Consider the following 26,223-nt stretch of genomic DNA (forward strand, 5'->3'; position numbering starts at 1 on the left):
GTCTTTCCTGTTTCACTCGGAAATACGTCACGATACGGAAGTTAGATACTCTCGAAATGCCGTTTCATCTCGACTTGAATAATACATACCGGTATTAAATTTCTGTCAATTTTGGTGCTTTTATTTTGAAGGCGATGTTCCGCTGAACCGGAAGTTAGTTTAATGCTAAAACTAACATAAAAATGAACAAGAAATATCGATTGAAACAGCTTCTATAACAGCATTGTTTCGATAACATGAAGTGAAACTGGTGCATGTTTTTTTTTAAAGTAAGCACAGCCGGTTTTAATTTCTGTCCGGCCGATCTGGAGGCGTTGTACAGCCAGAGGCGCGTTTCGTTCCATCGCGTTCCGCTAGTCTGCAGCTGGATAGCATGGCACTCCTCCTCTGGCGGTATGCCGGCGATGATTCATGTTCCGGGGCAGGGCTGGGTCATGGCGGTCTGCTGGAGGTGAGTATCCCAGTTTGCGCTGCTGCAGCCTGAGCCAACCGAGGGAGAGATGGGATAGAAAATGGGGGACTGGGAGGGTAAAGAAGCTAATAGAAATTGAATTGCTTAAGTGTTTTAAGCATACAGCCAATCGTTATTCAAAAACAGAGACTCATTAGCCCCAGTTCCAACCCAGTGAGCTGCCTGCCGTCGCCAAATGGCTGAACGAGGGCAAACCGTTTGCCAAACGTTAGTGAAGTCAAATGAGGCTCGGTACAGTGAGCCTTCAATGAATCAGTTAGCCGATAATTAGCTAGCATGATGTGTATAGTCGCATGTATTGAGGGCTAAATGTTCCATGCTAATATATCTAACCAACTAACTAGCTTATACCGTTATGTCAATAGTCTTGGGAACCTTTAATACATTTGTAAACGGTACCATTTGGCAGCAGCACAGCCACTTAGCTGCTCTGGGCTTACGTACCGCTCTCATGGGGAAAACGTCAGTCCAAACACCATTCAAAATGTGGCAGGTTAACGCTTCCCGGTTTATCGGCAAACCAACATACATGGTAGAAGACAACTTCAGATCTTAAATTAATCTATAGGAGCCATTCTTCATTTCGGCATGTATCCAGCACACAAAGGAGCAGTTTTTTCCATTAAAAAATAACTTCCACAGCTGCTTCATCTGTTATTCTCACGATCTTCTTCCACCAACTAGCGAGCAATGTGAACCAATTCTAAAATCTTGAAATAAAGTGCTGCGTGGTAGAGTTAGTATCTAATTTATATGCCGAATATACTAGCGGACGGTGATGATTCATGAAAGGTCTTACGTCGGTTCTGCCGTGTATGTAGGTTGCTGATTATCAAAGCGACATTAAACTGTCAGATTTTTAATAGAGTTTGTCTTGGCGTTCTCCTCATGCAGGAGATGCTGCTTGAGTGTTCCTCGTAAACTCCAACTTCCGACATGCACCTAATTGGAGTCACGTGACTTCTTCTTTCAGGCCGTACAATAAGTCTGCTTCGATTATGTGAAGAGTATGAGAACAGTATCTCTTGAACGTACAAAGCTAAAGCCGAGATATATTAAAAAATGATGGTTTTCAGCCTATACCAGACAGAAATTGCCATGGCCAGGGGAATCAAACATTCAAAAAGTGAATACCACTGAAAAAAATAATATAAATACATTAAAGCCCTGTATCATGAACCCCTGCTATTATTGGCCTATGGTGCCAAGCTGGTTATCACTAAGGCATGTTATCTTAGTGTAAGTGCTAGCTTTTAACCAGCCAATTATCGACCACAAATTCAAACTGGTATACAATTAAAAAACACATGGCATACAAGACATTTTACCAACCACTGGTAGTTAGATAAGTCCTCTGTTAAAACAACACACTAACCAAAGTGGTTAGACACTGGTTCAACATTTAGATCCGTAAATCCGGATTCTCCTGGCTCTCGTGGATGCTTACACTGGCTTAGAAGGTAGTGCGTCTTTGAGAAAAAATAGTTCCTATCCAAGTAGAACACAACTACTGACAGAAAGCTTGGTTTTTAAATTTTTTTTCAAGATAACATACTGATTATACTGTGAGCATCGTGTTTTGCAAAACAACATTTATCGTAGTTTTCAAATTAATTTATGATTATTCATTTTGTATGGGCCCCTCTGGCATTCCTGGGCTCCAGCAGACAAACAAATACTTGAAGAGCAGTCAAGACGCCCGTGCACAGCCATTTATAATCAGGTGCCAGTTGGTTGCAGGAATACACAATAGTCCATATAAAGAAATCATCCAACTGCACACTGTGAGGCTTTGCTTACAATATTCTTTATTTTTGTTATAGCATTTGCAAAATAGGCTTATAAAAGGAGCGGACAATCTAACGTTCATGAGTCCAGTGCGCTCGCTTGCTGCTTTTTAGACATTTTTTTGTTTTTAACAGTTTGGATTTCACTCTTAAGTTTGGATACATCACTTCCTGTATGAAGAGGACAGGTTACTCTTAATCTTGGTAACCTGTTCTGTCCTGTCTCTTTTTGTTATGTGATATGTGAATTCTTGGTCTTGTTTATAATGATTGTTTGTACCTAGCTTAAATTGAGTCCTTTGAATTGCCCCATGTGGGATTTATCACGTTTTTCCCACCAGTGACCATATCAACACCAGTATTTAATTTGGGCAAATAGGGTGAATCTACAGCCTCTTAATTACTAGGGATGGGACACCCCACTTTAACCTTTAACCTCATGGTTGTTGTATCACTTCACATCCACCTGAACCAAAATCTTAAACAGTGTGTCATTTATAAATTATCCATACAGAATGACAAGCTCTGACCATGGTGTGGGCAGGGCTGATGGATTGGGATGATATTCTCTAAGTGTGTGTGTGTGTGTGTGAATGTCTGTATGCAGTGTATAGAGGAGCAGCAGGAGGATGGAGAGTTTGGGTCTGCAGGCTGTAGCCCTGAGCGACGGCTCCACTGCTTACATTGAGCAGGCTATCAAAGGTGAGACCATTATACCAATTGGTATTAAAACAAACAAAAAAATGGGGGAAATGCACATAATAAATGACAAGTGTACCTATATATAGCCTGACACCTTGTAGACTCAATGGACGTTTGTGGTTTGAGATAAGATCACAAACAAATTTGATCTGATCTCTGTTCATTATGAGTAAGTAAAGTAAGTTTCTTTCGCTAGGCTACTTTCATTTTTTTCTAAGCATGTGAAATGTTTTTAAAATGTTGTTTTACCATTTGAAAAGCCAGTGACAGGAACACAACCCACAAAAATGTAAATTATATTCTTCCCTGGTGTGAAATTGAGGTGAAGAAACACCGCCATTTTGTAAGGGAAACAAATTTTGGCATAACAGACACTGCTGTGACTGCGTACAAATACAGTATCTTAGTGTTTTGTTTGGGCCTACGGTATATTAGGCTGTTCCCAGCGTCCTGCAGCGCATAACTAAAACGGGAAACTGGGGACACTGTTGTTAACATCCTTACTGGACACAAAGGATTTCTGTGTGTCAGATGGGAACCTGGTGGAGGGAGACACCATTCAGCTGGAGGACGGGACCACTGCTTACATCCAGCAGGTCACAGTGCAGCAGAAAGGTCTGTAGACATTCGTCACCTTTTCCATATGCACGCAGCGTTGTGGAAATGTTCTTGGGTGGAGTGGATTCTGACTGTTGAAGCAAATCCAGCCTAAAACACTTTCTTAAAAAAACAGCTATTGGCGATGTACTTTGTATTTCTGGGTTCATTTTGTTATTGTGCATTATTTTTTATTAATTGTCTTTTTTAATGACAGAGCCTCTGCCATTTGAGGATGGTCAGGCAGTGCAGCTTGAAGACGGGACGACTGCCTACATTCACCACACACTCAAAGGTAGGGTACTGGTACATACATGGTACATGACTTTGTATGCAAATTCTAACAAATTGGAATAATATGAGAATATGAAGAAAACAATGACTTGGCAAGCTGTCTAACCCTTGCCTCCGTGCAGACGGTTACGACCGCAGCGCGGTGGAGGCGGTGCAGCTGGAGGACGGCAGCATGGCGTACATCCATTACCCGCCGACGCTGCACTCCGCCGGGGCCGCCGTCCTGACGCTGCAGCCTGCCGGGTGCCTGGAGGAGATGGCTGCCGAGGACGCAGCGCTGGTGGAGGCCGACTCCATGGTCACACTGGAGCACTACACCGTGAAGGTGAGATGTCTTTGGGCCCGGCGAGGTGTGGCACGTCTCCACACCTTAGACTGAGTGTGTCCAGATTGGATCGTGCGGTTTTTGAAATTGTAATATGGATGGTGAGCAATGGAATTAAGCGAAAATCACAAGCAGCCTGTTGCAGCCGCTGAACATGCGTTAGAGCAGTGGTTCTCAACGTGGGGTCCAGGGACCACCAGGGACCACCAGGGGTCCTTGAGGGGGTTCCAGTGGGTCCCCAGCAAATTGATGAATTGTTAGTCTTCACCATTGTTTCATTTACAAGAAGTTAACACAATTAGAGAATGTAGAAGAATGACTGTTTTGATCATAGTTTCTCTGTTATCTCTCTACCTACAATACAGATAGTCATGGAATTCTGGACAAAATCATATCTAACAATAAAAATATTCTCCGATTTGGGTTCAAGAGACAAAATCTCATCAAATGGGGGCCCTAATGTGTACTAATTTAGGGGTCCTTGATGTGAAAAAGGTTGAGAATCACTGCGTTAAAGCAGGTAGGGTGTAAAGTCTACAGTTGCACTGTGGAGCATTTATCAATACACAGGATATGATGTTACTATCCCTTGTGCCATAATGCAAGGTGAGCATTCATATAGCAGTGTTTCCCACAGGTTGACACTACCTGTGGTGGCGGACCTGGGTGACCACCCATTTTAAATATATTGTTATATGTACGGACTTATTATATGTCCCGACTTATTTTCAATACACCATGGAACAGGGTCAATATGTCTTTGTTTACAAATACCGTTACCATCATAAATACTAGGGCTGCCCCCGACCAAAGATTTTCCTAGTCGACTAGTAGTCGTTAGTTCAAGCCATTAGTCGACTAGTCGTCGCACGTTTATGATATTAATTTAATTAGAAAACTTTTTTTTTTTTTTTTTAAAAACACACCCAAGCGGCTTCTAGCGGTCAGAAACACCGGTGAAATACACTCTGGTTCACCCAAAAAAAACACACAATAGGCGTAGGCTATCAGTCACTTGCTTTGAGCCCCGCTGCTGCACAGAGCGCTGTCCGCTTGTTTATTCAAAGTTTATTAATATTGAACGTGTCATGTGTCCAAATTGCACCAAATCCAACACTGCACGTCCTTGGGTCCCCAGCAATACACCCACCAAGTGCAACCCTGGTCTAATAACTTTTTAACGACAAGGCGCAGCTCCCGAATGGAGTTTGAGGGGTTTTTTTGGGTTTTTTTTTTTTTCCTGCGACTAACTGACCAATGAAAACTTGGTCGACTAAGACTTTTCTCATCGACTAACGTTTGGTCGACTATTAGGGGGCAGCCCTAATAAATACCATAATTAATCTACAGCACCATAAGACAGGCAGCAACATTCACCAGCTACCTACCTACTCTAGCTCTAGACTGAAGATGTATCTTAACTAGTAAAGTGTAAAGGGAAAACTAACCAAAATGTTGTCTCAGATTGTTGTTTTCAGTCAGTGGCACCCAGTATCACCTAGTATTAGACAGTAGTACCACCAAGTACCACACAGTATCACCTACTGTCAGACAGTACCACCCAGTATCGCCTAGTATCAGCATCTGACTCCCTGTCATCTGTCTTCTAGATGAGTGGATCACAGGTAGAGGTGGATGAAAGCAGGACTGACAGCAATGGTCTTCCTGACAATAACGCTGTCCAGGTAAAGTAAGTGTGTGTGTGTCAGGTTGGGAAATATTCACCATTCACCATTCACCAGACAAATACAGCTCGATTTTGTGTTAGTCTACTCTACAGGTAACCAACTGTCACATGCAGTCCTGTCCTAAACATCTAGTTGTCTGCTAAAATTGTGAAAGTGCCTGGGATAGAGGCCAGGGGCCTCATGTATAAACGTTGCGTACGCACAAAACGATTGCATACTGCAGTTTTCACGCATACATCGGGATGTAATAAAAATAAATTTTACGTGAGAGTGTGCATGCCGTCCCACAAACTTTAGACCATGCGCGGCAAAGCAGTGAAACTCTCCAAATGTTTCAAAATCACATTCTCACTCAATTCACTGTGCTCTGTCTATGAAGTGGTCTATGAAAAACCAGAATTATTTCTGCTGATACACCATAATAGTTTGGTTATTTATGTGGGTAATGTTTAACACCAGGGTTCCCACGGTCATGGAAAACCTGGAAAAGTCATGGAATTTCAAAATCTCGTTTTCCAGGCCTGGAAAAGTCATGGAATTAGTAAAATCCTTGAAAGTTTTGGAAAAGTCATGGAATTTTGTTGTGTGTAATGAAATTAATTGTTACAGTAATCTTCCGTGGATAACCTTCCACGTAATGTAACATAACGGCAAATTTATTTTCTGTAGCTCTAATATGTGTCGAGGCGTGACAACGTTTTGTTTACTATCACATACGTTTCTTCACTTCATGTTCGCGCGGCATTATCAGCGGTCCGTGCACCGCGGTGAAGTTAGTTTTAAGTTGGATATTCGACGGACATTTACTCCGGACAGCGGCGTGTTCTTACTCAGTTTCACCCAGTGTTGGCAGTAGGAGGACGGTTAGCTCACCACCAAGAACCAAGGCTGACTTGGGGACCATCAATAAATTACTGTTTAATTGACACAAAAACAATCATTATAAACAATCATTCAATACCTTCATGCTGACTTGACAATATTAGTGAAAATTATGATTAAAAAATTATACTAAATTGATGTAGCACACTTATTTTGATTGCTAATGTGTAATTTATTTATTTTACATAAATATTTTAATAAAAAATAATTGCATTTTTTTCAATAGCTTCCATGTAATGTGACTCCAAATCAGTACCAGAAATTATTACTATACAGGCCACATCGGAAACACCTCTTCATATTGGATTTTAGTGCTTTTTCTATTTTTTATAAATATTTTTATGGAAAATTCATGTTTTTTTTTCAATAGCTTCCATGTAATGTGACCCACTGACTCCAAATCAATACCAGAAATTATTACTACACTGGACAAATAGGACACACCTCTTTATATTGGATTTTAGTGCTTGTTGTATTTTATATTAATATTTTTATGGAAAATTCATGTTTTATTTCAATAGCTTCAATGTAATGTGATGCAGTGACTCTAAAGCACTAAAATCCAATATAAAGAGGTGTGTCCTATTTGTCCAGTGTAGTAATAATTTCTGGTATTGATTCAGAGTCACCGCCTCACATTACATAGAAATTCTATTAGGGATCCTTGAAAAGTCATGGAAAAGTTTTGAAATTTTATCCATGAAAATGTGTGGGAACCCTGTAACACTAGAAAGGCCACAGTCCATCTGCCATTGTTATTTTCAATTTTAAGTTCCTCCAACACTGAAAATGCAATTTCTTCCTCCTTCCAGAACTTTTCCTTAATATAAGGGCTTTAAATAACTGTAACTTTTTGTAATTCTAAAGAAGCCAATAGATACAGGCACTTTTTTTAATTAGCATAAAAACCCTCTATAGCACCACGTTGATGTGTGAATGCGCGTCTTTCTCCTCCGGCTCGCTTCAAGTAGGTGAACGATGTTGTGACGATGTGCATACACCATCTTTCACTGTGAAATCTACGCAGACTTTTATGCACGAGGCCCCTGGGATTTACCAGGCTGTAGGAACGTGTGTGCATGCAAGTGTGCTTTTTCCAAATGTTCTTGTTTGCAGCATGTGCAGTCATGTACGTACTCTATTGGTAATAACAGTATTTGATGTATTTAGGTTGGTGTGTTTCTCTGTAGGTGGTTTATGAGGGGAAGGCTTGGGGCTCCTCCAAAGGCCAACAGATCGCTGAGAAAGCTTTCCGCTGTGACTATGAAGGCTGTGGACGACTCTACACCACAGCACACCACCTCAAGGTACAAACACACACACACACACATGAACATATGTACGCCTCAATACAGCTCACAGCTTGAAAGTCAGACATCTAGACACCTACTAGTTTTGTCACAATACCTGCCTCTTGACTGTAGTATTGTCACCAGCTCAAGTATCAGCTAGATTATTAAAGATGTCAAAACTAAAACAATGAAGTAACCCTAAATAAGTAAGGGATAAGGTACAGTGAGCCTGTCAGTCAATCATTTGACATCAAATATTGATTTAAAACAATTTTATTACAAGCTAAACAAATTTATCAGGTTTCAGGACTGTCTGTAGTAACCAAACAGTAAGGTATTTTTACCACAAGGTGTCGCCAGTTAATTTGATTAGAAATAAAGGTCTGTAACAGACCTCAGAAATGCAACTGGCCGATCAGAACTGAGTATTGAACAAAGCCTTGTAATAACGTGAAATAACAAGTAAGATTATTTAAAATCCAGTCATTAAGATTAAATTAAACGTTGTTTTTTCCATCAAAACAGCAAATGATAGCACATTTGAAGATGGAACTGAAACTACAAAGTGTTTCCCTGCATGACACATTTTGCCATTACCCAAACTAAATCTAAATAAGCTAAATCACAAACACAGATCCCTCACTACCACTTAAAACTTGAAAAATAATACACCTAACCAGAATTGTGCAGCAGTGTCGAGGTGTAGCTGTCTGGCTAGTGTATGCTGGTTGTTGTTTCAGGTCCATGAGCGGGCTCATACCGGTGTTAGGCCCTACAAGTGTGACATGGCATCCTGTGGGAAGGCCTTTGCCACCGCCTACGGCCTGAAGTCCCACCTGAGAACACACACCGGAGAGAAACCTTACAAGTGTCCTGAGGACATGTGCTTCAAGGCCTTCAAGACCTCCGGAGACCTGCAGAAACATGTTCGCACACACACCGGTAAGACTCAATATGTAGACTTAAGCCCTCTCCAGACAGCATTAGTATTACCAAGGGAGGTCTGGTGATTGGTCATTTTTACCTCAGGACAACAGGAATTTTATCCCGTCTAGAACGAAAACATCTGTGATTTTCTGGCTGAAATTTCAGGCTGAAATTATGTTTGCCTGATGAAGGTAAGATGACCGAAACGTCGTATTAAATTATCTTGCAAGTATAGACAGTGTGCGGGATGCTATTCCTTTTTAAGCACACAAATATAAAATATGCAATGAAAGAAATTTAAGAACAACTTGGTGCAAGAAAAATTGAGAAAATAGGGAAAAAGAGGGCAGGAGCTGCTGCATCTGGCATTACAGAGATATGGGGCCAGTTGAAAAGAGTTTTGTTAGTTTTGCTGTACTGTGGGTAATGTGGCTAGTCCCTGGATTACCACGGTCTCCCAGTAAATTCCAGTGTGCAAAGGCAAACTCACATTGCCGACCTCACCTGGTAATACTAATGCTGCCCGAAGAGGGCTTTACCCATATGGGTGTCAGTGTTAACTGGTTGGCACCAGTTCATTTAGCAGTTCATTTAGCAGCCCGGTATCTCATATTTTGCAGGTACCACAGCTCTAAATTCACTTTTCTACTTGGCAGTAATGGTTAGCCCAATCTTCTTGAAACTTGGCACCTATGTGCTACTGCTATCCAAGTGCCAACCTTTAAAATATTGTGATGATTGGCCAACAGGGGGCGCTACAATAAACAATTTTGCTTTTTGGCCTATAATTCTTGAACCATTATAAGTTAATGAAAATTCCCATGATTTTCTGGCTCATTTTGAATGTAGATGGTGCTACAGTAACCAAATGCTCATAACTCCCAAATGGTTGAAATTTGTTGTGCTGTGTCTTGGTCCAATGTCCTAAGAAAAAAATGTAAAGTTGACACTAGTGGTACATCACAGAGACATGCAATTTGGCACAATGATAGATAATGATGTGCAAATGCTTCACAGCAAATATTACCCAAATCGGCCTGATGGTGGCGGTTTCCACTGCTTGCTCTTTGACAAATGTTTACCAAATTTGCCTACCTCTGGCTCTACTTTTTCTCTTTCATCCTTTCCTGTATGTGTCCACCCATTTCCCCATCCCCCTCTCTCTGTTTATTCTCCTTCCACACTTTCATTTCTACCTGTATCTATCCATCCGAAGCCTTGTCTGTTTCCACAGCAAATATACTGTGGCCATCCCTCTTTCGTCTGCCTTTTTACCTCCATCTATCCTTATTATCATCGTCCTCCAGGTGAGAAGCCCTTCCTGTGTCCGTTTGATGGTTGCGGTCGTTCCTTCACCACCTCCAACATCAGGAAGGTTCACCTCCGGACCCACACAGGAGAACGGCCCTACCTGTGTCCAGAACCCTCCTGCGGGCGAGGCTTTGCCAGCGCCACCAACTACAAGAACCACATGAGGATACACACAGGTATTGCATGGATTTTATTGATACTGATACTATTATCATTACTGGCTATCGATACCAAACTAGTTTTCTGTGGTTGTGATGGCTGTAGCTGGACTAGTATCTATATATAAAACTTCCTTGGTATCTATGGATAGATAAGTGAGACCAAAAATGCAGCTAGGCATGTTTCACTTGTTTCCCTAAGTTTATTTTGACAAGGTACGTTACTTTGACATGGTCAAGCTGGTATTTTGAGGAATCACATTTGGCAGAAACTTCTATTTCCAAATAATTACAATTTCCAATTCTAAAATAAGGTAAAATGAAACTTTATTGATCAGTGTGGGGAAATTAGGTTGTTGCAACAGCAAATAATAGAAATCAACAGAGAAGAAGAAAATGGAATATAAGCACACAACTAGAATATAAAATAAGCAGTAAAAAACAGTAGAAATAAAACAATTTTTTGTTGAGTTATGTTAAAATATTCTGCTGACAATTCCAACACATTCAGTAGAGTAGAAGTGGGAACTGTGGGAAAGGAATGGATTTGTAACATTTGTTGTGGTTACCTACAGATGTTACGTCTTGATTGCTTACTAAAATAATAATGATTAAATATGAAATATATACAGTATATATAAATAGGTATAAACAGTGCAGTGTTATAAAAGTTTCTGTGGTTTTGGCACGTGCTGCTCCTCACTAATCATGTCTCTCTCTCCCTGTTTTCAGGAGAGAAGCCCTACTTGTGCACAGTGCCGGGCTGCGGGAAGCGTTTCACAGAGTATTCATCTCTATATAAGCACCATGTGGTCCACACCCACTGCAAACCCTACAGCTGCAACCACTGTGGGAAGACCTACCGGCAGACCTCCACCCTGGCCATGCACAAGCGCACCACACATGGAGACTTCGGACCTGCAGAGGACGTAGAAGGTATGGCCGTTGTGACTGTCCGTGTACGTTCATTTCAGTAGATAAGAATGACGATGACGCGGCAAAAAGGCCACACCTGCAAAGTACGGTGCAAGTGCGAAACCCTATCCAATTTCTATGGGCCAAACAATAAATCGATATTTTCTGTGGTTGCTTTTTCTGTGTTCTAATAATTTATGTGAAATGTATATGGTGTAAATAATTTGTCGTTACCTTTTCACGGTTGTCAAGTTGAAGTCTCAAAATGCAAGAGGACTCCTCTCTTGAACGGAAGTTTGCCACCTTGTTAGCATTTTGTGACTTCCAGAGAATAAATATTTTAATGATAATGCAGTTCTTTGATAATACAGAAAAAGCAACCACAGAAAATGTTGATTTTTTGTTTTGCCCATAGAAATAGAGCGGGGCATATCGCTTGTACCGCACTTTGTGGGCGTGGCCCATTTGAAACTTCACGCCATTCTTATATATAGTGCTCCGCCGCGGCGATGTCATGGTCCACATCATATTTCTGCTTCTTAACTGGAAGTCAGACAAGCACCTTGCGCCTTGGGCTAGCAAATGCTAACACCAACCCAGTGATTTTAACACCCGATGAGGTTCCTAAGGCAAAATTTACTGTTGCTTACCAGCATGCACTAATACCAGCAACATCATTTGTGTGGTAATGGTTAAGACGTGTTTTGACAGTTTACCCTCTGACCGGACTGACTGCCATACATTTGTCTGTAAGCTACCTACAGCATTTACATGGTAAATTAAAGCATTAAATGTGGCTAACAAAAACTTTTCACCATGTTATCTTTATGGACTCAGAATCAATAGAATGTTTAAATTCTGAGGTCCCATTCAAATTTAATAAAGTCCATAGCCATGAGAGTAGAAAAAGGCACTCCGCCATGTAATGATGGACAGATAAAGGGGCTGGAGTTACTTTAGCGCAATTAAAAAGGCTTACTTTTGAGGCTGATTTTCACAGGGGTCCACAATATCTAAACAACTCGACGTAATTGTATCAAACTTGGTTTATGGTGAGCTGGTGGGCGTACAAGTCCACCTGTGAAAAGGCATTGCGATTGGTTGTGAAATAACAGAGATATTGCTGTGTGAAAAACGCTGTTTTACACTGAAAGGCTGACCAATGCTATGGTAAAGCGAACACCCGCCATATACGGTCCATATACCTACTGTCACTATTAAACACCCCATAACAGCAGCGTTTTATGTACACCGCGATTCACAAAACAAAAAACAAGTGTAGGAAAAGAAAAATGAAAGATAAGAACGGTTTCTCCCGGTTTCTCATTCTCATTCTTCTGTGTATTGAGCGGGTGATTCTGTGTCTGACTTCCGGTTCACGTACATTTTTGACAGCAGCACGACTCATCATCATAGGATTACAAAAATGAAGATAAAACAGGGTATGGATCGGTTCTCACCGTTACCAGCAATGTTAAAAAGCAACATTTCTGTGGCCTCCAACTGCCTGTGATCACTTACTTTGTATTTCAACAGAGCGTATAACACAATACAGGTGTTGTCATTGACACATCTTTCTGTTTTTGTGATTTGATCAAGGGTCACAAAATGCTAACTGGCTAACCAAGGCTAACGGTAATTTCTGTGCTGTTACCATTTTGTGACCCTCGATCAAATCACTTTTTTATAGTGGTGCATTCATCTGACAACAGAAACAGAAATATATGTTAATGACAACACCTGTATTGTGTTGCATGCTATGTTGAAACACAAAATAAGTGATGACAGAATGCATCTGTTAAAAACACACCCACTTCCACTAGGCGGCCAATATTTTCGAGCGTAGTGCTGCCAAGCCTCACGGTTGTTGTGTATTAGGCTAGTGACAATGCCCCCAAAATTTTGAGATACCCTTACCGGAGGTAGAACAAAACACAACAATGTTTTTCCTCATCTCTGTCTCCCATATATGAAATGGATTCTTGTATAAAAATATTTTACTGCAAAAATGGTTAAATTGATAGATATTGTTATACACCCCAAAACTAAAAAAGAACCAAAATATAGCCTGGCCGTATGGGAGTTGAGACATACACTCACCGGCCACTTCATTAGGTACGCCTTACTAATACTGGGTAGGTATCAGCTTTCAGCTCAGTGTCAACCGGCTACCAAAGTGACATCTGCCTCAAGGTTCGACGTGTTGCATTCTGAGATGCTTTTCTGCTCACCACAGTTGTAAAGAGGTTATCTGAGTTACTGTTGCCTTTCTATCAGCTCGAACCAGTCTGGCTGTTCTCCTCTGACCTCTGCCATCAACAAGGCATTTTCGCCCAGAGAACTGCTGCTCACTGGATATTTTCTCTTTTTCGGACCATTCTCTGTAAACCCTAGAGATGGTTGTGCGTGAAAATCCCAGGAGATCAGCAGTTTCTGAATTACTCAAACCAGCCCGACTGGCACCAACAACCACGCCACGTTCAAAGTCACTTAAATCACCTTTCTTCCCCATTCTGATGCTTGGTTTGAACTTCAGCAGATCGTCTTGACCATGTCTACATGCCTAAATGCATTGAGTTGCTGCCACATGATTGGCTGATTAGATATTTGTGTTAACAAGCAGTTGAACAGATGTACCTAATGAAGTGGCCGGTGAGTGTATAAACTCATGTAGATTAATAATACAAGCTCCGAGAGCTTTCAAACTCGACATGCTAGCAGTCAGAAAGTTGCTTAACCTAATAGAAAAAACTGGATGTGAATATCTTGATGCATGTAGGAAATATAGACCTATGAACACATACCTAAAATAAGCGGAAATGTAAAAAATGAATATCTATGCAGAATGTTCTCATTTACTTTGTAGTAACTCTGCCATGGATTGTCATAGAAACGTAAATGTAGCTTGCATAGTCAGGGAGTTACATCACTAAATGTATGAGGTGTCCCAAACAAAAGAAAACGAAACATTGACATAATGAAGTCTCCAGTCTAACACCCATTATTATCATTATCAGGGGTGAGAAGAATATTGACAAATTCAACTCGAGCAGAAGTAATGATACTACAGAGAAAATTCACTTGAGTAAAAGTCAATGAAATTTATGAAATGTCCCAAACAAAAGAAAATGAGAAATTGATATGAAGCTTGCAGTCTTCATAAAATACACGCAAATCCAACTAAAGTATAAGTTATGCTACTGCAGAGAAAAACTTACTAATATGTGATTGATTTAGCTTGCCTGGCTGAGGGAAACCAAGCGCCACTCATCTGATGCTCAAGGTCATCCTCACAGCAAATCAATCAACTGAATCAAGTCTGTTTGAGTTGATCTCATGTAAAACACTTGGCTACTGTTAGGCTACCAGTTGGATCCAGCTGTAGCTGTAGCTGTATCGTTGTCTTCATGGATATCTTCATAACCTGACCAGGGCCGGTTTTAGCCTGCTATATTAGGGTGGGCTGGTAGAAATAATAGGTGGGCAACTTGGGCGGTAGGTAGCCCAGAGGTTAGAGAAGCAGACTAGTAGTCCGAAGGTTGCCGGTTCGAATCCCTGGCCAGATGGCACAAACATCTGGCAAAATGACAGCTGGCAACCGGAGGGTTGTCAGAGTCAAGATCAGATGCATAGTTGGGTCCAGAACCTCAATTCCGTGACCATTCTCTGGCTAAGATGTTTTGATGATTGATTTGACTTCTATGGACCTTTTATAAAAAATTTAGCCCCAATATCAAAAATATTGTGGTCACTGCCCTTTTAAGAAAATTGTTGTTACTCCCCGGTCATCACACTCTTGTAATCCTGAGGTAAAAGTATCAAAATTTTCATGGTATTTTTATCATTATATGTTGCTATTTCCTTAACGTTCCCACCCAGTTAGGCAAAAATAAAATGAAAATTGAATCACATTTCATAATCTTAAATTATATTTGTTAATAAAGGCTAATCAAATTTCATATTTGCTAGCTTGATCACAATCGCTACCAGTTGCTAACTTTAGCTGTCACACACACACGCACACGCACGCACGCACGCACACACAGCATTAATAGTGTGTGTGTTTGTTTCATATATATTCATATAACTACACATGCGCACACTAACACACACACACACACACACACACAGCTAAAGTTAGTAACTTAGCAACTGGTCGTAAGCTAGCTTAGCTAGCTAGTGATTTTGATCACATTTTAACATTGTGCCAACCAACCCCGTGATGGGGCTGGTTGGCACAAATGCACAACATGACTTTAATCACGAATCACCTAATTTTAGAAAACATTTGTGTATAGTATATACAAATTGTATGACATTATCAACATAAAGTACATGATTTAATTAGACTTTTGGGGAATTGCAGAATCAAGATCAGATGCATAGTTGGGTCCAGAACCTCAATTCCGTGACCATTCTCTGGCTAAGATGTTTTGATGATTGATTTTACTTCTATGGACCTTTTTATAAAAAATTTAGCCCCAATATTAAAAATATTGTGGTCACTGCCATTGACATAACATTGACATAATGAAGTCTCCAGTCTAACACCCATTATCAGTGGTGAGAAGAATGTTGACAAATTCAATGTTACTGCAAAGAAAAGTCACTTGAGGAAAAGTGCTGGTCTATAATGTTAATATATTTATGATACATTTCATATATGGAAACAAAGATACAATTGAATCAGCTTGAAATTGAAATGGAACACCTTTATTGAAATATTTACCTTATCTTGGATTTGGCCCCTCCCAAAAATCCCAGGATTTTTGGGAGGGGCCAAATCCAAGATGGCCGCTGGCGCCATCTTGAAAAATTAACTTTTGAACCAGAGCACCTAGAATTATGTATGAAGACACTTTTTCGTGTAAGTCGACCACGAATATTCCGATTCTGACATCAGTTTGACGTTATGACATCATTTTGACCCAGAAATCCAAGATGGCCACCATCCAGTAGAGTGAAAACGTAACTTTTGAACGGGAAGGTAAGATGTGGTGTTTGGGGGTTTGCCATTTTTACAGTATGTAAGGAAGTCAAAACCCATTTTACCTTGGTACTGCTGTACCAAGGTAAAAAACAAACTACCTCCATAAGGATCTCTTGCAGTAAAATAATTGATGAATGTATGACAAGAGAACTAATTATACTTCAAAATAAGCTCTTTTTAATAGCTGTAACTTGAATAGTTGAATAATGAAACCACTTAAAGCATGTCATATGATCAGTCCGAATCAGAGCATTCTGCCTCACTAGATTCTGAATCATCAGATTCCGATGAATCCCCCCTCCTCCTCTGTACATCATCATCTCCCTCCTCCTCATCATCCTCCTCACTCTCATCTTCCTCGCTCTCTTCAGCTGGCCCTGGTGCAGGTAGATGCGTCGGGAGAGCAGGTCGCGTGTGGCGGACAGGGCGACAGCGACCACCCACCAGCTCCCAGCCATGTCCGAGTGGCGAGGGGTGGCACTTCAGGGAGGGGTGGCGCACTAGATACGCCAAGTAGTTGGCGCGGAGGCAGTGTTGGTGTAGGCTATCTGCATCTGGAGGGAGACGGATGAATGATTTGTTCTTCATTCTCTTCCACTTCGCGGCACGGGCCTCAGCCATGGTGCTACTCTTCTTGTCGCCATAGATCACATGTCGTGTGAACTCGAAGAGCTCCTCTACCACCTCCTCCTCAAGGTCAAGGCTATCTCCGCACCGCGAGAGCTGCCGTCGTGCCACAGGGCTCTTCGCCACCTCGTCATACACCGACGACTTACCCTTGCCGTAGAAGCCTGAGTTGGCATCACAGCCTGTAATACAGTGTAGCTGCACAATACAGTCTGCCATCTCCTCAGTCACCAGGCCACGGCAGAAGACTGTCTCCTGCTTTCTCTTGATACAGAGCATACCGGGCAGCTGCTGCGAGATGACCACTGCCACGACATAGGCATCGGTATCAGCTGTATCAATGACAACAGGGCCACTGTAGCCTGACTCGCGCAGAACTGCGTAAGCAGAGAAGAGGATGGTGTCAGCCTCAGACTGGTCAAAGCTGTAGTTCTGCATCGGTTGCTGGGTTGACAAGTTGGTGCAGTGGGAGCCAACAGAGTAGACAATCTCTGCATCCACAGTCTGTGCAAGGTCGGTCAGGTAGCTGCATATTAGTTTTTGCAGCCGCCCCTTGTTGCTGACGCAGCAGCGTTTTGAACGCTCTGGCAGAGGGGAAGGGGTCGCCCAATTTCATGTAGGTGTTGGGAACATGTGCCTTACCCTGTACTCGCAGGTCTTGCTCGTCATCTTTAGTCGAGTATGCTGCGTCGTACGGGTCGTTCACACAGATGATACGGTCAGCATGGCAGGCAAGGATGATGGATGACACCTTGTGGACGTAGTCCGACCACTTGTATGGGGTGCCATCTTGCGTCTGCCGATCTTCTGCTGATGGAGTTGCCATCCTCCAGATCATGCCCATGTCGACGAGAGCGATGTAGTGTTCTTGCAGATCTACAGATTGGAGAGAGAGCTTCTGGATGAGCTTGCTCTTCTGCGTCTTCCTGTATGTGCCGTTGGAGTTGAATAAGGCCACACACTCCTCGACAACACGATGTTCCAGCAACTCGGGGAGGTTCACAAGTTGACTGACCTCAACCAGGTCGATCACTGCCTTGAGAGCGCTCCGCTCCATCTCAGCAGCTCTCGCCTTGAGTTCCTCCCCGGGCTTCTCTGTGCATGGCCCCTTGGCAAACGTCAAGCGGTCAGAGGGACGCGTGCATGGAGGGAGGTATTCTTACTGAACACCCGGTCTCGCAAGAAGTAATTTATAGTTTAACTTATAGTGACTGTAAGTATTGTTTAATTGAATTGGTGCTTATTTCAACAGAGGCAATTCCCCAAAAGTCTAATTAAATCATGTACTTTATGTTGATAATGTCATACAATTTGTATATACTATACACAAATGTTTTCTAAAATTAGGTGATTCGTGATTAAAGTCATGTTGTGCATTTGTGCCAACCAGCCCCATCACGGGGTTGGTTGGCACAATGTTAAAATGTGATCAAAATCACTAGCTAGCTAAGCTAGCTTACGACCAGTTGCTAAGTTACTAACTTTAGCTGTGTGTGTGTGTGTGTGTGTGTGTTAGTGTGCGCATGTGTAGTTATATGAATATATATGAAACAAACACACACACTATTAATGCTGTGTGTGCGTGCGTGCGTGCGTGTGTGTGCGTGTGTGTGTGACAGCTAAAGTTAGCAACTGGTAGCGATTGTGATCAAGCTAGCAAATATGAAATTTGATTAGCCTTTATTAACAAATATAATTTAAGATTATGAAATGTGATTCAATTTTCATTTTATTTTTGCCTAACTGGGTGGGAACGTTAAGGAAATAGCAACATATAATGATAAAAATACCATGAAAATTTTGATACTTTTACCTCAGGATTACAAGAGTGTGATGACCGGGGAGTAACAACAATTTTCTTAAAGGGCAGTGACCACAATATTTTTGATATTGGGGCTAAATTTTTTATAAAAGGTCCATAGAAGTCAAATCAATCATCAAAACATCTTAGCCAGAGAATGGTCACGGAATTGAGGTTCTGGACCCAACTATGCATCTGATCTTGACTCTGACAACCCTCCGGTTGCCAGCTGTCATTTTGCCAGATGTTTGTGCCATCTGGCCAGGGATTCGAACCGGCAACCTTCGGACTACTAGTCTGCTTCTCTAACCTCTGGGCTACCTACCGCCCAAGTTGCCCACCTATTATTTCTACCAGCCCACCCTAATATAGCAGGCTAAAACCGGCCCTGGTCAGGTTATGAAGATATCCATGAAGACAACGATACAGCTATAGCTACAGCTGGATCCAACTGGTAGCCTAACAGTAGCCAAGTGTTTTACATGAGATCAACTCAAACAGACTTGATTCAGTTGATTGATTTGCTGTGAGGATGACCTTGAGCATCAGATGAGTGGCGCTTGGTTTCCCTCAGCCAGGCAAGCTAAATCAATCACATATTAGTAAGTTTTTCTCTGCAGTAGCATAACTTATACTTTAGTTGGATTTGCGTGTATTTTATGAAGACTGCAAGCTTCATATCAATTTCTCATTTTCTTTTGTTTGGGACATTTCATAAATTTCATTGACTTTTACTCAAGTGAATTTTCTCTGTAGTATCATTACTTCTGCTCGAGTTGAATTTGTCAATATTCTTCTCACCCCTGATAATGATAATAATGGGTGTTAGACTGGAGACTTCATTATGTCAATGTTTCGTTTTCTTTTGTTTGGGACACCTCATACATTTAGTGATGTAACTCCCTGACTATGCAAGCTACATTTACGTTTCTATGACAATCCATGGCAGAGTTACTACAAAGTAAATGAGAACATTCTGCATAGATATTCATTTTTTACATTTCCGCTTATTTTAGGTATGTGTTCATAGGTCTATATTTCCTACATGCATCAAGATATTCACATCCAGTTTTTTCTATTAGGTTAAGCAACTTTCTGACTGCTAGCATGTCGAGTTTGAAAGCTCTCGGAGCTTGTATTATTAATCTACATTAGTTTATATGTCTCAACTCCCATACGGCCAGGCTATATTTTGGTTCTTTTTTAGTTTTGGGGTGTATAACAATATCTATCAATTTAACCATTTTTGCAGTAAAATATTTTTATACAAGAATCCATTTCATATATGGGAGACCTTAGAGATGAGGAAAAACATTGTTGTGTTTTGTTCTACCTCCGGTAGGGGTATCTCAAAAACTAAAGCCCTTTTTGACAGTCACTATAATGCTAACTGCAAATGTACGCTCTAATCCCTCTGGCTCTTTGTGTGGCTGTTATTGGCAGATGTAGATGTGATGGATGGGGCCTTGGACCAATCACAGGACTCCTACCTGGAAGGGGTGGAGCAGAGCGAGGGGTCCCAGCTGGGTTCCGACTGTCAGACTGTCGGTCAGGTTGGTCCTACCTCCAATTATTTATAATCTGTCTAAAATTTATTTATATACTATAGCCTATAACCTTACCCAACTAGTACATAAACACCTCTAATATCTCCCTGAAAATTCACACTCACTTAAATCCTTCACCCAACATTGAAATTAGTCAATAAGAGGAGAACAAATGCATGTTTGTGTCATGTCATGTTCAATAAAGCATCATTATTCATTTTTTAAGCATTGATATACCTGCAAAATGTTATTCTAGATTAAAGGATAAGGCCAGTGTTTTTTAATGCATTGCTTACCGTCAACAAATCCTATGAAAATAACAAAATCAGCAATGAATTTGTTTTGCCAACAAGTCTCGTCCATGTAGCCAGTGCCCAATGAAGCCATGTCCCAGCAGCCATAGAACTCCATTGTATTAAAAAAATGATTAAAAACACGTCAAAGAGCCATGCCGTTGCTCTGGGCAACATATTTCATCATCACGATGCACCGGGCCAGCCGACTTTTTCCTCAAACAACTTAATAAGCTGGCTGTAAACACTTTGCGATCTCAGGAAAGTAGTTCCGTAGCACCGAAACTAGTCCCTGGCCTAATGAAGAATTTGTTCCCATTTGAATTTGATTTGGTAATAACTACAACAGCCTGACTTTTCATGGTAACAGTTAGCAATTTTTAAAATTGAAACTATGTCTTTGTGAGCTGTATTTCAAGGTTTTTAGCTTACAACTGGAGCCAATGACTTCCGGGTTGACGGCTAAAAACGGTACGTGGGAAGTCAGAAAGTAACGAGAGTAGAGCAAACGCATTGTTGATTTTGTTATTTTCATAGGATTTGTTGACGGTAAGCAATGCATCAAAAAACACCAACGTTATCCTTTAAACTGGTAAATAAATCTATAAATGAAAGCCTGATTTGAGGTCAGACAACAAAATATGCAGCTTAAAGCTGGTAACTCTCCCTACTTTATACTGTATCACAACCATGAAATTTAAAAGTAGCTTGGTTGGTAAGACGGCATGTGGTGTTGTGGCAGCATAAAACTACAAAACATATCATGGGGTGTGGTAGAACGAGGAGATAAACAAGTGTTACAATATTTTTTTGTCCAATACATACCTTGATGGATTGATCGATAGTGTGACAGCATTTGTGCCAAAAGTAACTGTTGGTGCTCTTATACTGTTCAGACAGTTAGCATAAAATACATAATGCAGGGCCTGGAAAGTCTAGAAATGTATGGAAAGGGTTTTTGATAAGTTTGGAAAAGTATGGAAAAATATTGTTGTACTGCCCTGATACATACAGATTCACATTTTTTGCGGTTTTAGAGCCCCGTATTCTGATATTTCTTGCTGTGAGGAATAACCTTCATGTACATGGACAAAAATAAATCACACTGAACACCAACCAAAATCTTAAAATCAAAACAAATTAAGGTTTGGAAAAAGTGTTGGATTTTGAAATTTAAAAGTGTATATTTTAGGTTGCAAGACCCCTGAAGTTTTTTTTTACATTAGGGATTTCAAGTCTTTATAGCAGGTGACCTTACATTAATATGACAGAATCCCCCCAGTCCCAAAATTTAGATTTATGACATAGTATTAATCTATGTAATTTATTCAGTCTTTTATTTCTCGTGATTGTGAAGCAATTTTGTTTTTGGGGTTTTATTGCACTGTGCACAGTTGCTTGCTATATTCGACCATTGCATTCATTGCCGCCCAAAAAGCTTTGAGCTCGAAGATGGTGCTTTAATTGTTTCCCCGTAATAAATGTTTGCTCTGCGTAGTAGGTGGCTGGCTGGTTCTCACTCTCACATAAATGTAGAATACCCTTTTTAGATGTTGGTTTCGTCTTTGGTTATCTGCAGACGTGCTCTGAGATGTGCAGTAGGCTCAGAAGCCACTGATGGCCCAAGAGATAGTTAGTTGTTGGATATCCTGGTACTCCAGGAAGCGCTGGGTGCTCCACCATACACATAGTTTTGTCTCTACAGGTAGAATATTCTGCACGCACCAGGATACAGTAAGCAGTATCTTGCCTTTGTGTACATCTGTAGGTGCTGTTGACGAACACTAAAGGGGGCACCATGTGCCTATTCTCTAGAGGAAACTCAATTCCTGCCCTGCAGTACTACAGATAAGAAGGGCATCAAAGGATGTGTTGTATGCAAAATGGTTATACATATTATAGCTCACTTATGTTGCATGGGTATTCCTCAGGAAGGCCGAACCCATACTAGTGACTTGACGTATGGTTCAGCTCTATGTTGGGGTCGGGTTTATTTGCATGCTCCCTGCATCTTATTTATCATGTGCTATGTATTACTATGCTATTATGCTGCATTACTGCAGCAGGGAGCATCTCCAAGAGTAGAACCATGTGACTATGTGATGTGAAATACGTTATGGGACAATGGGGAATGGAAGAAATTATTAACTTTTGGTAAAAATCCAACTGGTGGAACTGGCAAATCTTAACAATTGCATAGTGTTGGCAGAGGCATGTGCTCTAATGAGTGTCATCTAATACTATTATTAGAGGTTCACTATGTAGTAGTGAAACCCTGTAATTGCTGGAATTCCTATTATTATCAGGTTACTACTGCGTCAGCGGTGGTAACCTAATAATACTTTAGGTAACACTTTAGATTAGGGAACACATATTAACTATTAATAAATTTGTTAAAAACATGCATATTGGTAATGTATTGGTTCCTTATTAGTTATTACAAACTACTGATTAGCACCTTATTCTGCACTATGGTCTTCTACAAGTATAGCACATTAACTATGGGTTTTCCCTCAACAGCCTCCTAATTAGTGCTTATAGCAGTCAGTAAGGAAGTTTTTGCACATAAATTGGGCTTTTAGTGTGCTTTGCTCAGTATGGGGCTTATAAGGTACTAGTATCACATATTATTGAGGGAAATTATGAAACTATTGAGGGAAAACCCATAGTTAATAGCTAATATGTGTTCCTCCATCTAAAGTGTTACCATACTTTTTAATAGACTGTCCTGCATATTTATTCATTGTTCGTATTTTTATATATTTTATTCTCTCAAGCACTTTGTACTTGTGACAGCATTAATTGAAAATAAACAGAACAAAAAATAACAATAAAATTATGCCAGAGCTTACCATCAACTCTAATGATGGAGTCAACTGTCATCCAAGCAACGTTTATTCCAGAAACGTTTATTCCAGTAGTCTATCATATAAAAATTATAGAGAACTTGTTGCTCAAAGTTTGAATCTATAGTCAGTCCACAAATTGTGACATAAATATACAAAATTTTCTGACTCACCTCATACAGGTTCATCTTTATGTGTTGGTTCTACCACTAAACATGTCTGATATAATATTCAGCGTTTCATGTAGTCTGCACTGCGAACAAATACGTTCATGTCTTTCTTGCCGTGGCCCTCAGCTCTCCTTCCTTTACGTTCCACTCCTCCATCACAGCAAAAATGTCACACGCATCTCCTCCCTCCTCCCAGGTTGCCATAGTAACATCAGAGGGAGTCATGGCAGGCGGCTCGGAGGTCTCAACCTCCCACTACCAGCAGGTGGCGCTGTTGGCCACAGCTAATGGCACCCAGATAGCAGTACAGGTCAGTGTTTAGTACTGCTTACATAATACCACACCACACACACAAACAGAATTGGGATGCATTCAGATCCATATTAGAGTTGGACAGTAGACTGACTTTAAATGGTTGTGTGTGTGTGTGTGTGTGTGTGTGTGTGTGTGTGTGTGTGTGTGCAGCTGGAGGAGCAGCAGACACTGGATGAAGCCATCAGCATGGCCACGGCAGCCATCCAGCATGGCAGTCTGGTCCAGGATGGAGAAGCGGCAGACGGAGGCTGTTGACCGCAGACCTGACACCAGCCATCGAGCACCGTAGTCTGGGTACGCTGCCACACTCGCTCCCCTGAACTCTGGCAAAGCTCCAGGGCCTCCACCACAACAAATCTCTCCCCGAACGACTGGCAGTCAGCGGAGAGAACCGGATCGAGAACGTCACGACAGAACATCCGACCGGCCAATCAGACGTGGCAGCGGTTGTCAGGGAGACAGAGCTGGAAATGCGGAGACGTGAGCAGAGAGGTCTTTGGTTTTGTTGGTTCGTGCTCCGTTCTTGCCTGCTGGCTGTGAAATCTTTGCCTTTTGGACGCCTCTCTGTGGTTTCACATTGACTTTGCAGGAGTTTCAGCTCCGAACCCTCACAGCTAAGCACCGCTCGCCTAGCACTCGCGGAAGAAGCAAACAGTTCTATCAATAGGACTAGAGATGTAGGAAGAGTCTGAATAAGAGATAGAAGTAGATGAAGGGCTTGCCTTATTTGCTGCATCTGCAAGTGAATGGGCAGATGTTAAAGCACAAACGGTTTAATATAGCTTGTCAAGGTTTGTGTACCTTTGAAAATAAATGAGCTCTATCTTTTGTCAAGTTGTGTCATTGGGCATTTATTGGGGGTACATAAACTTGATCAAATGCTTACTCAAGATTAAAGAAAGATCTGGTATGATGCGTAGTTTGGGGGATAAGAGAAAATATATTAACTGATTATTTTCGACACGCAACATCAGCTTATTTGGTCTAAAGTCTGTTACCTCATTTTCATCAGAAGGTGGCGGTCTCAGCCAGGTACAATGGAAATGTTCTGAGAAATGTGTTGACTCTGTAAAACTCTGAAACTTCCTAGTTCACAAGGATTATTCTGAGATATTCTAGTATGTTTGGTCAGAAAGATCACATTCTATGAGGAAGTTACAACAGCAATTAAATGATGTTCTTTCTAGTTTACGTGTTCTCTGAGATATTTAGATAAAGCAGGCCGGTAACACAGGTGCTCATGACTTTAATTAATCTACATTTTTGTGATAATACTTTTATTTGTACTTTTATACTTTTATACTTTTATTTGTTCCAGTTGGAAGTCGAGGCAGTGCTGACATGGAGAGGGGGGGGAACCAAATTTTGCAGAGCACCAATCGTCGTCCAGTGGATATGATGCAGTTATTACATACAGTATTCATTGTAGAATTGATCAATACTGGACTGAATACTCTTTACCATGAAAGCGGTCAAATTTAAAGATATTGAATATCAGCTTTATCAATCAAAAGTCAAAGGTCACTAGAGCATTCAGTGTTTCCCCTAGGATGGAGTTGTAGCAGCGGAGGTAAAAAAATGTTTTTGCACAAAAAAATGTTTGTGTGCTCGCAAAGCGCACAAAAAAGCCGGCTAGCTAGCTGACATTCATTCTTCCAATTATTCATTCTTAACTGTCCTTTTTTCCAGAATTAACTTGCATCACCACACTGTTGTATTATCAAACAGTGTTAATTTACTTAAATGTAATGACATTTTCAATGATAAAATAACTTACATTTATGACGTTTCTTTAAGGGAATCCTATCCAAATAATCTGTAACGTTAATACCTCTGTGAGGGAATCTGTCAGTTGTCTTTGAGATTGACAGCTTTCACGCGTCACGGTGGCCCTCGCGCATAGTAAGGCCCGCCTCCAGGAAGAAGAAAACAATCGGTGCATGTGGAATACCTACTATCTTTGTATCAAGATGGATCTTCCAAATGTTGTTTATTTCACAGATATGTGTTTCCTTGCGTATTCCTATCAAATGATTGCGTTTGCTGTAACGTTACTGTGCGAAACTCACGTGAAGTTGCAGGACCATTTTCCCTTCGACGAATGATAATCCTGAATCCGTGATCAGCATTGCTTGCTTCATTGTTGACATATACCCGGTGCTTGTTGTTATAATCGTTGTGCTGACATTATCAGGTAAGCGCAAAGTTTCTCGTTTATATGCTTTACTCACAGGTGTGTGAATTGACCTGGATATGAAGCGTCCGTAGCGCAAAATAATATAAC

General features: G+C 41.0%; 1 protein-coding gene across 3 annotated transcripts; it reads left to right on the forward strand.

Annotated features, from left to right (window-relative positions):
• The first annotated feature begins 426 nt into the window (after positions 1-426).
• Positions 427-24,749, forward strand: znf76 (zinc finger protein 76). Of its 3 annotated transcripts, none has more exons than XM_078283841.1 (13): positions 427-451; positions 2,867-2,961; positions 3,493-3,576; positions 3,776-3,853; positions 3,975-4,177; positions 5,788-5,862; positions 7,938-8,054; positions 8,780-8,981; positions 10,274-10,453; positions 11,168-11,371; positions 20,212-20,321; positions 23,821-23,934; positions 24,090-24,749. In XM_078283841.1, the coding sequence occupies exons 2-13, from the start codon at positions 2,889-2,891 to the stop codon at positions 24,192-24,194; spliced, it is 1,545 nt and encodes a 514-aa protein (XP_078139967.1). In that variant the 5' UTR covers positions 427-451; positions 2,867-2,888; the 3' UTR covers positions 24,195-24,749. The 3 variants fall into 3 exon arrangements, with proteins under 3 accessions (XP_078139967.1, XP_078139966.1, XP_078139968.1); XM_078283840.1 differs by having other exon boundaries at positions 451-528; XM_078283842.1 differs by lacking the exon at positions 5,788-5,862 and having other exon boundaries at positions 451-528.
• The last annotated feature ends 1,474 nt before the right edge of the window (positions 24,750-26,223 follow it).

The sequence above is a fragment of the Centroberyx gerrardi genome, chromosome 5 (assembly GCF_048128805.1).
Source record: "Centroberyx gerrardi isolate f3 chromosome 5, fCenGer3.hap1.cur.20231027, whole genome shotgun sequence".
Taxonomy (NCBI): domain Eukaryota; kingdom Metazoa; phylum Chordata; class Actinopteri; order Beryciformes; family Berycidae; genus Centroberyx; species Centroberyx gerrardi.